Below are 13,267 nucleotides of genomic sequence, written 5' to 3' on the forward strand. Positions count from 1 at the left end.
ATTAAATAAATCTTTATTATTGTCACAAGTGGGCTTACGTTAACACTGCAATGGAGTTACTGCGAAAAGCCCCTAGTTGCCACATTCCAGTGCCTATTCGGGCACGCAGAGGGAGAATTCAGAATGTCCAATTCACCTAGCAAGCATGTCTTTCAGGACTTGTGGGAGGAAACAGGAGCACCTGGAAGAAACCCACACAGACACGGGGAGAACGTGCAGACTCCGCACAGACAGTGACCCAAGCAGGAATCGATCCTGGGACCTTGGCGCTGTGAAGCAACAGTGCTAATCACTGTGCTACCATGCTGCCCGAAAGAGTGAATTAGTCTGACCCAAGTTCTATTTTCCACACTATGCAGCTAGCAAATTCAATCTTATTTCATGATTAAGTTCACATTCCATGCAACGATTTTCCTGGGGAGGGGAAGCGTGAGCAAGAAAAGATAAAGAGGGAGAATGGACATAACGAGGTATGCAAATATATAAGACTCTGAAACAAAAAGAAAAACTAATCTGTGATTATCTTTAAATCTCTTCGTAGATAACAGAAGCACTGAAAATCATGATAGCATATTTGGTATAAAGAGTACCACAATATTTTTGAACAGAAATATAGGATTGGGGAATGAATACTTTAAAGTTTTGAATTTGTCGCACAACTGATGAACAATTTCAGTAAAGGTTTTGTACAATTAGAAATTTTCACTGAAGTTTCATATGGTAATGAAATTCCAAGATTTAGCCTAATATTGCGTTTGTACTACACTAATGAGCTCCAATACAATAAAAAACTTCACAACATAATAAAAATGAGTAGAAATTATGTACTAATCACGACACTGCTTACCTCCATTGGTCTTCATCGGAGGGTAATTTTAAAAGATCCATCTATTGGCAAAAACAACTAATTAGGTTGGTGTAACATTCAGTGAAGTCACTACAAAAATGAGGTTCAGGTTCACAAGATATTGAATGTCTGTCAGTGTAGTTTGGTTATGCATCTTTTTAAAGTTTTCACCTAAAAACAATATATTGTGGCATTGAAAACCAGGAGATAAACAATGCATACCCACAGGAATAGAATCTATATATCCACTGGCAGTTTGTGTAGAGCCAACATCCTGAATAACAAATGTTATCATAGTAATAAAACAGAAAATTTGATCAGATGCCTAAACAAAAAATTATCAGGTACTGATTCCAGGATTCTGGTGTGGTATGAGTTCTTCATAATAGTGCAAACAGAAGCCAGCAAATGTAACTCAGTCATTTGACTGAGTGAGGTAGCTGAGTCGGGAAGGTGAGTAACAGCTTTAAACTTTGCAGTTTCGGTTCATGACTGGCTGTTGTAAGGGGCAGGGAAGCTTGCAAATAGGGGCTGCGAAGTCAGTGGGGAAAGGGGGAGCGAGGCTGGGAAAGGGAGGAATGGGAGTGTTTGGCGGGCTGCCTAGGGGGTGGAGTGAGAGGAAGGGTTTTGGGTAGAGATGGTGATGTGTGTTGTGGGGGAGCGGGGGTTGGTGTGGACATGTGCTGATGACAAAGTGTACCTTGAGGGCTGGGGACAGACAGGCTTCATTGAGTCTAGGGAATATGGAGACCTTGGTTGAAACGTACACAAGTCCTTAAAATAACATTTTAAAGGTAAATACTCAGATTTCTATATTATTTTTATTCATTCATGGGATCTGGACATCACTGACTAGGCCAGCATTTATTGCCCATCCCCAAATACCCTTGAACTGAGTAGCTTAATAGGCCATTCCAGAGGGCATTTTAGAGTCAAACACATTGCTGTGCGTCTGGAGTCACATGTAGGCAAGGCAAAGATTGCAGATTTTGTTCCCCAAAGGGCATTGATACCGTATGTTTCAAACTTCTTTCCCCCAGGACCAATTTTTGCCACTGAATACTCCTGAGAGATGCTGCTCCAGAATGTTAACAGCCTCACAGGCCTTCGAAGTGTTTTTAATGTGCTATCACACGTCAGGCACAGCAGTGTAGTCTTTTAATTTGGAGTCAGCTGTAAGTTCATAACTGATTCTAGGTCTCAATCTCAAAAAGGAATTTTTCACCTCCCACTTCTTTTTCAAAATCGGAAACTGGTCTCATTGTAGTACTTCCCTGTATATAACAGACATGGGCTTTGCCTAGTACCACAAGAATTCATCTTTATACTGCTTTGTTCCCGAGTTAAGTTTCTTCTTTGTAGGCTGTTAACCAGAGGCACTTGAGCTCTGTAGAGAGCTAACACTAGCACTGCTATCTCCTACCCTGGACTCTCCTATGCAGCTCTCTCCAACAAATTCAGATACGAGATCCAGGCCAGTAGGTACTCTGCCTATATGGCTCTGGCCGTTTCTCTCTTGTAAGAAAACAATTCATCGTCACAGTCTCCTTGCCTTGCTTGCCAGCAGCTAGAAAATGGAAGAAGCTCTCCGTGATTTGGTACCAAAAGCATGTAAAATGAGGGCACTTGACATGTAGATGCCAGGTGCGTGCGTTGCTCACTGCTGCTGCTCATGGCCGGAGGACTCCACAGACTCATTTCATTCTCATTTAAAAGGCGGCCACAATTCTCAATAGAAATGCTGGTAGCAAGTGCTGGTCATTTCTCCCATGATCGGGGCCACCGCAGGAATGCCACAACCCTCCTGTGACCCACCCCGCGACCGCATTTTGAAAAACCCTGCATTAGTGAATAAGATGGGTTCATACGACAATGACTTCATGCTCATTATTAAGTTTTTAATTCCAGATTTAAAAGAAAATGTAATTAAAATTTCACCGGTCGCCATGGTAGGATGCAAACCCAGGTCCGGAACATTACCCAGGGTCTCTGGATTACTAATCCACTAATAAAACCACCACACCATTACCACACCTTACCTCCCATTCATGGAGCATGCTGGATAACAAAAAAAATGATTTATTACACAGTAACATTTCTGTTATCCAGCACACCACCAACCCTCGTCTTCAGTAACCAGAAACCAGGTTTATTTTTTTGATACTGGAATGTATCTCATTCTTCAGAAATTGTTGCTTGTTCCTTGTCAGCCCCACTCTGAGATAACTTAATATTCATCAAGCTCACAGGTAGTTGTTATCGGCAGCTTGCCCTCTCTCCAGTCTCAGCCTCCCACTGTTCTGCAGCAACATGTTTCCTCTGCGCTGCTCACTAGATTTGTGTGCTCCTCCTCCTCTTGCGAGGCCCCACATCACCACAAAATCACCGAGGAACTTTCTGACTGGATGAACATGCAGAGCTCACCTTGTAGCTCAGTTGACTGCCATATTTAATTAACCAACACCTCCCATCCCTGAGTACGTCGGGTAACAGAAACTTTACTGTATGTTTTCGCTGCCGACTGGGTTTAAGATAATTTACACGTGTTAAAACGGGGTCACATTGAAAAACAGTTTGGGAAGTTGTTACATTGTCACACCTCTGAAGACAGAAGCGTTCTTGGGTGCCACAACTCAACTCTCAGCATTAAGCACTTAGACATTTAAGGTCTACTTTTAGGTCTAAGGTTGGCATGTGTTTAAAGTTGCACCAGATGTTCTAGCCAACTGTGCTAACTAATATTCCTGTACTGATTTCGTGCCCCAGTTATCGAGCATGTTTAGCACTGATTTGAACAAGATCATTATAGACATGTACAAGGTGCAGTTTAATATTCCTGTTGACTTTATGAAGTCTCAACAGTGGTTGGATTGATGTATAAATGAGATGATCTCCACGCATATATTTAAACAAGAAATGTCTACCATGAATCTTTCCTTATTCAGACTACAACACTCCCACTCAAGCTGACAGCTTACCTAAGCAGTATTTTATCCTTGAATTTATTATTCTACAATGTATGAGCAAGTGTGTCCATTCCCACAGCGCCAATATATAAAAGGTAATAGAGAAGCAAAAATAGACATTGGACCACTGGAAAATATGGCTGGAGAAGTAATAATAGGAAACAATGAAATGGCAGACGAACTGAATAGTTACTTTGCATTAGTCTTCACAGTGGAAGACACCAGTGGGATGCCAGAGCTCCAGGAGAACCAGGGGCAGAAGTGAGTGCAATGACCATTACTAAGGATGAGGTTCTGGGGAAACTGAAAGGTCTGAAGGTGGATAAATCACCTGGACCGGATGGACTACACCCCAGGGTTCTAAAAGAGATACCTGTGGAGGCATTGGTGATGATCTTTCCGGAATCACTGGATGCAAAAAGGGTCCCAGAGGACTGGAAAGTGGCTAGTGTATCACCCCTGTTGAAGAAGGGAGGAAGGCAGAAGATGGGAAATTATAGGCCGGTTAGCCTGACTTCAGTCATTGGTAAGATTTTAGAGTGCATTATTAAAGATGAGATTGCAGAGTACTTGGAAGTGTATAATAAAATAGGACTGAGTCAGCATGGCTTTGTCAATTAGCACCTGGTTTCCCTGGGTTTCTGAGGTGAATGACTCATCTTTCATTCTCACTCCACAGTATAAATGTTTTCCACTTTCTCTGTCCGTTAGCCTCCACTTCGCGGGCCCTAGCCACATTCTATTCACCATGGATGTGCAATCTCTCTTCACCTTCATCCCACACCAGGATAGCCTGAGAGCTCTTCACTTCTTTCTCGAAAAGAGGCCTGGACAATTCCTATCCACCACCACTCCTCCGCCTGGCTGAACTCGTTCTATCTCTCAACAAATTCTCATTTAACTCATCCCACATTCTCCAAATCAAAGGTGTAGCAATGGGTACCCACATGGGTCCGAGCTACGCTTGCCTTTTTATAAGGTAGGTGGAACATTCCATGTTAAAGGCCTATCCGGGTCCCCTCCCACAACTCCTTTACCGATACATTGAGGACTATTTTGGTGCCGCGTCATGCTCTCGCCCAGACCTGGAAAAATTCATTAACTTCGCTTCCAGTTTCCACCCCTCCATCACTTTCACCTGGTCCATCTCAGACACTTCCCTTCCTTGATCTTCCTGGCTCCATTTCTGGCAATAGAATATCCACTAATATCCACTACAAGCCCACTGACTCCCACAGCTATCTGGACTACAGCTCTTCGCACCCTACACCCTGTAAGGACTCCATCCCTTTCTCCCAAGTCCTTCCCCTCCGTCACATTTGGTCCGATGATGCCACTTTCCAAAATGGTGCTTCGAAAATGTGTTCCTTCTTCCTCAACCATAATTTTCCACCTCCAGTTGTTGACAGGGCCCTCAACAGTGTGCGGTCCATCTCCCGTGTCACTACCCTCGCCCCCTCCCCTCCCTCCAAGAACAAGGAGAGAGAGTCCCCCTCGTTCTCAGATTTCATCCCACCAGCCTCTGTATGCAAAGCATAATCCTCCGCCATTTTCGCCAACTCCAGCGTGATGCCACCACCAAACACATCTTCCCTTCACTCCCTCTGTCAGCATTCCGCAGAGACTGTTCCCTCAGAGATAATCTAGTCCACTCCTCCACCATACCCAATGGGCGAAATTCTCCCCCCCCCCACGACGGGTGGGAGAATAGCGGGAGGGCCTTCCCGACCTTTTTGACGCCCTCCCGCTATTCTCCCCCCCCCCCCGCCGAAATCCCGACACGAATCGCTGCCGCCGTTTTTTTACGGCCGGCAGCGATTCACAGCTGTTAGAAGGGCCGAAGTCCCAGCCCTTTACGACCTTTTTACGAACGGCAAACACACCTGGTCCTGCCGTTCGTAAAAACGTCGTGACCACCTGGAAAAAAATAACCATGGCACCGATTGGCACGGCAGTACCACGGCCGTGCCAAGGGTGCCATGGGCCCGCGATCGGTGCCCACCGATCGCGGGCAGCGGGCCCGATGCCCGCGCACTATTTGTCCTTCCGCCGCCCCGCAGTATCAATACGCGGGGCGGCTGAGGGGCAACCCGGACCGCGCATGCGCGGGTTTCGCGCAAAAACGCGATGACGTCACCCGCGCATGCGCGGGTGGAGTCTTCCCACCTGCGCATGCGCGGCTGACGTCATATGACGCGTCAGCCGGCGCTAAGTCCGACAAGTCGGGCTTAACGAAAATCGTTAAGCCCGCTTGTCGGAGCCTCCGACGTCGGGCTGCTAGCCCCGACGGGGGACCAGAATCGGTCCCCCGTCGGGAAGGGGCGCGATGCCGTAAAACCCGCCCGGGTTTTACGGCAGTTTGACGATTTCTCCCGTTTTGGGAGAATTTCGCCCAATACCTTTCCCATCATCCATGGCATCTTCCCATGCAATCGCAGAAGGTGTAACACCTGCCCCTTTATCTCTTCCATGCTTAACATCCGAGGTGCAAAACACTCATTCCAGGTTAAGCAGCGTTTCTCTTCCATCTCTTCCAATTTGGTCTACTGCGTTCGCTGCTCCCAATGTGGTCTCCTCTATATCAGAGAGACCAAACGCAGACTGGGTGATCGTTTTGCTGAGCATCTTCGGTTTGTGCGCATTCAAGACCCTGACCTTCCCGTTGCTTGCCATTTTAACAAAAGACCCTGCTCCCATGGCCACATGTCTGTTCTTGGCCTGCTGCAATGTTCCAGTAAAGCTCAACGCAAACTGGAGGAACAGCATCTCATCCGGTTAGGCACGCTACAGCCTTCTGGTCTCAACATCGAATTCAACAACTTCAGATGATTAGCTCCACCCCACCTCGACCCATTTGTTTTCATCCCATTTCATTTTAACTGTCTTTTACCATTTCTTTCTTTCTTAATATATATTTAACTCCCCCCCCCCCCACCCATCTTATCCACCTTTCTTTAACCTTTCTCCTCCTTGCTTCCCGCTTCCCCTCCCCCCGCATCTACAGTTCACCCTCTGATGTTAGTTTCTCTGCTGTTTTGCCTTTCACATCTTTTGTTCTCTCTGGGGACTGCCATTAGCACTCTTTCCCCTTGGTTTCTGTGGCCGTTGGCACCCAGTTTCCCTGGGTTTCTGTGGCTATGACTCATCTTTCATTCTCACTCCACAGTGTAATTCCCACTTTCATGGCATGTTAGCTTTGACAAAGAGTCATTGGACTACCAACATTAGCTCTTTTCTGTCTGCCAGACCTGCTAAGATTTTCCAGCATTTTCTCTTTAGTTTCGGCTTCGTCAAGGGGAGGTCATGTCTGACAAATCTGTTAAGAGTTCTTTGAGGAAGTAACAAGGAAGTTAGACAAAGGAGAACCAGTGGACGTGATTTAGTTAGATTTCCAGAAGGTCTATGACAAAGTGCTGCAGAGGAGACTGTTAAATAAGTTAAGAGCCCATGGTGTTAAGGGTAAGATCCTGGCATGGATAGAGGATTGGCTGACTGGCAGAAGGCAGAGAGTGGGGATAAAGGCGTCTTTTTCAGGATGGCAACCAGTGAGTAGTGGTGTACCTCAGGGGTCTGTGCTGGGACCACAACTTTTCACAATATACATTAATGATCAGGAGGAAGGAACTGAAGGCAATGTTGCTACATTTGCAGATGATACAAAGATCTGTAGAGGGGCAGGTAGTATTGAGGAAGCAGGCGGGCTGCAGAAGGGTCTGGGCAGGATAGGAGAGTGGGCAAAGAAGTGGCAGATGGAATACAACGTGGAAAGGGACTTGGGAGTCCTTGTTCACGATTCTCTTAAGGTTAACGTGCATGTTCAGTCGGCAGTTAGGAAGGCCAATGTAATGTTAACATTCATGTCGAGAGAGCTAGAATACAAAACCAAGGATGTACTTCTGAGGCTATATAAGGCTCTGGTCAGACCCCATTTGGAGTATTGTGAGCAGTTTTGTGCCCCGTTTCGAAGGAAGAATGTGCTGGCCTTGGAAAGGGTCCAGAGCAGGTTCACAAGAATGATCCCAGGAATGAAGATCTTGTCGTATGAGGAACAGTTGAGGACTTTATGTCTGTATTCGTTGGAGTTTAGAAGGATGAGGGGGGATCTTATTGAAACTTACAGGATACTGCGAGACCTGGATAGAGTGGATGTGGAGAGGTCGTTTCCACTTGTCGGAAAAAATAGAAGCCGAGGACACAATCTCAGACTAAAGAGACGATCCTTTAAAACAGAGATGAGGAGGAATTTCTTCAGCCAGAGTGTGGTGAATCCGTGGAACTCTTTACCACAGAAGGCTGTGGAGGCCAAATCACTGAGTGTCTTTAAGATGGAGATAGATAGATTTTTGATAAATAAGGGGATCAGGGGTTATAGGGAGAAGGCAAGAGAATGGGGATGAGGAAAACATCAGCCGTGATTGAATAGCGGAGCAAACTCGATGGGCCGAGCGTCCTAATTCTGCTCCTATGTGTTACTGTCTTATGGTTACAGGACAGCAAGTCTGATCTTTTAACACGCCATATTTTATAATGATCAGTACCCAAGAATAAAACTTCTATTTTGTCACCATCTTTAAGGTACATCAACTAAACGTACAAGATCCATCAACATATGGTGAAAAAAGCTAAAGCAATGAAAACTGCACAACGTATTTGTTTGGCTGTTTATGAGAACAAGACCAAAGGTGCATTCTCTCTAAATAAACAAGACAAATATGGTAACATTGCTAAATTTAACTGTAATTTCTTTCTTTCTTACACCAATGTTCTCACTTTCTGGATTACATTTGTATAAAAGAGTAACCGTTTCAAGTATGTCTGCAATAAACTCCAGCCTGGAGAGATGTGAATCTCTGTATTAAAATATGAATGGGAAAGTTGTTTATAGATGAACCATCCAAGAATGTGGAACCAACAATCACTCTTCCTTCTCTTTTCCCCAATACCCCCTCCTTTTTTCCGGCCTGAAGACATTGGTTTCTTGTTGCAAGTGTAACAGATCCAACCCAACATCCTTTCTACACGCAACTTCCAAGTTTTAACTTGCTTATGTAGAATTTGAACTCCTTACCATGATAGTTGGTTTGGATGTGCCTTTTTTCTACATTTCAACAATGATTAGATATCCAAAGTACTCCATTGGCTGTTTAAACCACATCAAAACATCCTGCAGTCATGAAAGGTCTGATCTAATTCCAAACATTTATACGATATAGGAGCAGAATTAGGCCATTTGGCCATCGAGTCTGCTCCACCTTTCGATCATGACTGATCCTGCCCGTTCTCCATAACCCTTCAAGTCACTACCAATTAAATATCTGTCTAACTCCTCCGTAATTTACTCACTGTCCCAGCATTCACCGCAATCTGGGGTCGTGAATTCCACAAATTCACAACCCTTTGGGAGAAGTAATTACTTCCTCAATCCATTTTAAATTTGCTCTCTCTTATCCCAAGACTTATGACTTCTCATTCTAGAATATCCCACAAGAAGAGGCATCCACATCACGTCCACTTTATCCATACCTTTTATTATCTTATATTTCTCAATTTGATCTCCCCTTATTCTTCTAAACTCTAGAGTATAGGCCGTTCAATCTCTCTTCATATGACAAACCCCTAGTCTCTGGAATCAACCTAATGAAGCTCCTCTGAACTGCCTCCAATGCCACTACATCTTTCCTCAACTAATATTTAACTTAATCATCTCTGCATAATCCTGAAAATGCAGCAAATTCATCGCAAACCTTTTTTTTAAACCAGTGAACCTAACATTACTATTTGAATTTGAATTCTTGGTGGCTTGAATTATCTCCATTGCTTTACCTCTTCATTCCCCAAAGCTTTGGATAGGAGTGTTCTACAAAAAGGAGGTTAAAAAATGCACCTTTCACAACATCTCTGAAAGCACATTAACATTGTGAAGTTGTGAATGGGACCTCACTTGCTCATACACTTGGAAACAATGACTTGGGGTGGGGTGAGGGGGACATTAGTTCAGTAAGGCTGTATACTTGAATGGGGCTGTGTGCCTATTCGAAGAAAAAGTTCTGCCAGATTTATTTTTGTTTAAAATATTTTTAAAAGTTATGCAGTGCTACCACTGCACAAGTCTCAATAAGTGTAAAGGAAGCATCACAGAATGCAACATAAATGTCACATTCCAGATGACATAAACCCCAGGTTTTCACTTTTATAGCTTAAGACATCATAGTTGTAAGAAATTCCCACAATATTTTGGGATGTCTGAGTGGTAGGTAGTGCCAAAGCAGTGGACTAATTTAATTTGTTCACTTGAGAACGATGATTAAAAGCCTCTTAAAAACCTGTCTGTTGTGCAAATTACAAACTGCAAAGAATATTTTTAAACAGCTCAAATGTAGTTATTTCAATGAATTTTATAACTTATGAATCACACCAAATATGAAAAGATAAAATGGATAAAACATTTATCTCAAATATTTCAAAGTGCATCATCGACACTAAAATATTTAGCATGCATATGAAAGCGGTAAGATGTGCTAAGGTGTGTGTGACTCTCAGTGCAGTCACATATTCTTGCAGAGTGAAGTGGGTCATGTGAGAGTACCTTCAAGAAAAGTGTGTATATAAATATCTGTAGTGAGAGTACCTTTAAGAAATGGGTGTTTAATACTGCAGTGATGTCAGAGAGTGGGTGGAGCTGGGCTGTCATCTTTTTACTTTTGTTTTAGGCTGTTTGCTGCAGGGTGTGTTTCAGTTTTGTTTTCAGTGTTGCAGACAGAGTAAGTGTACTGTTGATCTCTCTGCCATGAAAAGACTATCTCTTGGTCGTTTGGTGAATTCAGAATTATAAATGTTCTCGGTAGTGAATGTAAACCTAATGTGCTTCTGTTAAAAGGTGTTTCTTTTGCCTGGATTTTGTTGGGAATTTATCAGGATGACTTAGTGTTGTATTTTTGGGGGTTGTATTTGAATTGATGGTTGCTAAGATGTTCGCTGTATGTTTCAAAAAGGTTAACTTGAGTTCATAGAATAAACATTGTTTTGTTTTTAAAAATACTTTTCCATTTCTCCTGTACCACACCTGTAGAGTGGACTGTGTGCTCCCCATACCACAATCTATTAAAAGTTGTGGGTCAGGTGAACTCCATGATACACTTTGGGGTTCTCTAAACCCTGGCCCATAGCAAGTGGGTTGAGAGGCTACCACTGTGCTCCCACTCTGAGACAGACAGAAAAAAACTAACAAATCCTCAGGAACAAAAAAAGACATTCGTTTGAAATGTGTGCATTCACTGTTTCCATGTTGTTGTCAATTTTCAAATAATTTGAAAACTTTTCACCTAAACTTAACTGGACGAAAACTAAAAAGGACACAATCAATCTCTGATGATTGAACGTGGTTTGCACTTTGTGATATGACTGAAAGGCTTTTTTCTCTGTTTATTAAAACTGAACCCAGTTGTTTCACCATCTATAAACCCGAATTAAAATCGACAGCTTTTAAAATTATGAGGCGGGTTTTGAAATTTACTGTTCACGAAAAAGGTGACCATCTGGAGGAGCTGAGCTGTGTTTGGCAGTCTGACGGTAAAGCAGCCACAGGGTCACTGCCCTCCTTCTTGCCAGCGCAAACTCCAGGCTTTGGGGACTGATATCTTTCTTTAATGACAAGCCGGGGTGGGCCAAACCGCGGGAACCTCCCCAGGCACTGCAGCGGAAACCGCGTCTCCCGAGCTCGGGACACGGGCACTCACTGCCGCGAAAGGACCCAGACTGGAGGTGCTCAGGCCGCACTGCCGGCCAGGCCTACATTTACCTGCTGATCCTCGACGTCCAGCTCCACCACCTGCGCTGCCACGACCGCCATCTCCAACCCGTTGCGGGGGGCAGGGGGAGCAGAAAACTGGCATCTGCGTCGCTCCGTGCGTGCGCGTCTCTCGGGAGCCCGTGTGCGCGCGCGCTCCTCCCAAGGAGCCCAGACGCATGCGCATGTTTGTCTTCCTGAGGGCCTCCCTCGTCTGCGCGTCTCCCGGGGATTCCGGCGCCCTGCGCACGAAGGATGTCAGCAAGAGCTGGGTTAGCAGTTAGCAGGTTGGTTGGAGAAAATTGGCCCTGAAGACATTGAGTACAAAACCTTTTGCTGAACTTTTCTGGAGCTCTGATTAGTATTTTGTCCAGTGTGGTCACCACAGTTTAGGACGCTGTGAAGGTCCTGGTGAGAGTGAAGAGCGGAGGTTCATCAGAATCGTAGACTTTACAGTGCAGAAGGAGGCCATTCAGCCAGCCCAGTCTGCACCGGCCCTTGGAAAGAGTGCCCCTACGCCTCCACACCTATCCCCATAACCCAGTAACCCTACCCAACATTTGGACATCAAACGGCAATTTAGAATGGCCAATCCACTTAACCTGCACATTTTTGGAATGATTGCAGGAATGAGGGAATTTAGCTACTAGGCTTGGGTTGGTATTAAACACAGGAGATTGAGGAGAGATTTGATTTCTGTGTTCTTGTAACGGGTACACAAAGTTATGCTGTTTCCATTATCTCATGGTGCCAGAGGACACTGGTTTAAAGTGTTGGCCAAACGATGCAAGCAGAATTAGGAGGACAATTCTTTTTACACAGGAAATTGTAATGACCTGGAGCCATTTGCCCACGAGGGTGATAGAAGCAGAACAATCAATGATTTCAAAGTGAAATTGGATGGGCACTTGAAGTAATAAACTTGGCAGGGTTATAGGGGAATGGCACTGACTGGTTGTATCATGGCGAACCAACATCTATTGTAGCCTCCTTCCTTGCTGGAAATGGCTCTATGTTGCCCCCCCCCCCCCCCCCGGGTTTTGGGACCTGCCCTTTAAAATATTTAATAATACAGAATCACAGTTTTAATCACCGAATTATATGCTATGGAAAAAAATAGACATGAAAAGCAGCCATTTCAATACACCATCGACTCGAGAACGAGAACTCGAGAACGGGGGGCCTCACCGGTAGCATGGTGGTTAGCATCAATGCTTCACAGCTCCAGTGGTCCCAGGTTCGATTCCCGGCTGGGTCACTGTCTGTGTGGAGTCTGCACGTCCTCCCCGTTTGTGCGTGGGTTTCCTCCGGGTGCTCCGGTTTCCTCCCACAGTCCAAAGATGTGTGGGGTAGGTGGATTGGCCATGCTAAATTGCCCGTAGTGTAAGGTTAATGGGGGGATTGTTGGGTTACCGGGTATACGGGTTACCTGGGTTTAAGTAGGGTGATCATTGCTCGGCACAACATCGAGGGCCGAAGGGCCTGTTCTGTGCTGTACTGTTCTATGTTCTATGTTATGACCATATTGGATTTTAGAGGGGCAGGTAATTTGCATAACTTTGACTTCTGCCTGTGCCAGTGTTGGCTCATCATGGGCATCTACCAGGTGGCCAAGCATTCTGGGGAGGGTGCAGGGTAGTAAATGTGGTTTCTGAGCGGGTCAGTAAG

General features: G+C 44.8%; 1 protein-coding gene across 1 annotated transcript in view; it reads right to left on the minus strand.

Annotated features, from left to right (window-relative positions):
- Positions 1–11,761, minus strand: part of rnf175 (ring finger protein 175) — a 73,647-nt gene extending 61,886 nt beyond the window's left edge. The window contains exons 1-2 of the mRNA XM_038792033.1: positions 11,612–11,761; positions 848–888 (exon numbers count right to left, since the gene is read on the minus strand). Of these exons, the coding sequence (XP_038647961.1) occupies positions 848–888; positions 11,612–11,662 (92 nt within the window). The 5' untranslated portion in view covers positions 11,663–11,761. The remainder of the gene's footprint in view (positions 1–847; positions 889–11,611) is intronic.
- Positions 11,762–13,267: the final 1,506 nt, after the last annotated feature.

This window comes from Scyliorhinus canicula, chromosome 3 (assembly GCF_902713615.1).
Source record: "Scyliorhinus canicula chromosome 3, sScyCan1.1, whole genome shotgun sequence".
Classification (NCBI taxonomy): domain Eukaryota; kingdom Metazoa; phylum Chordata; class Chondrichthyes; order Carcharhiniformes; family Scyliorhinidae; genus Scyliorhinus; species Scyliorhinus canicula.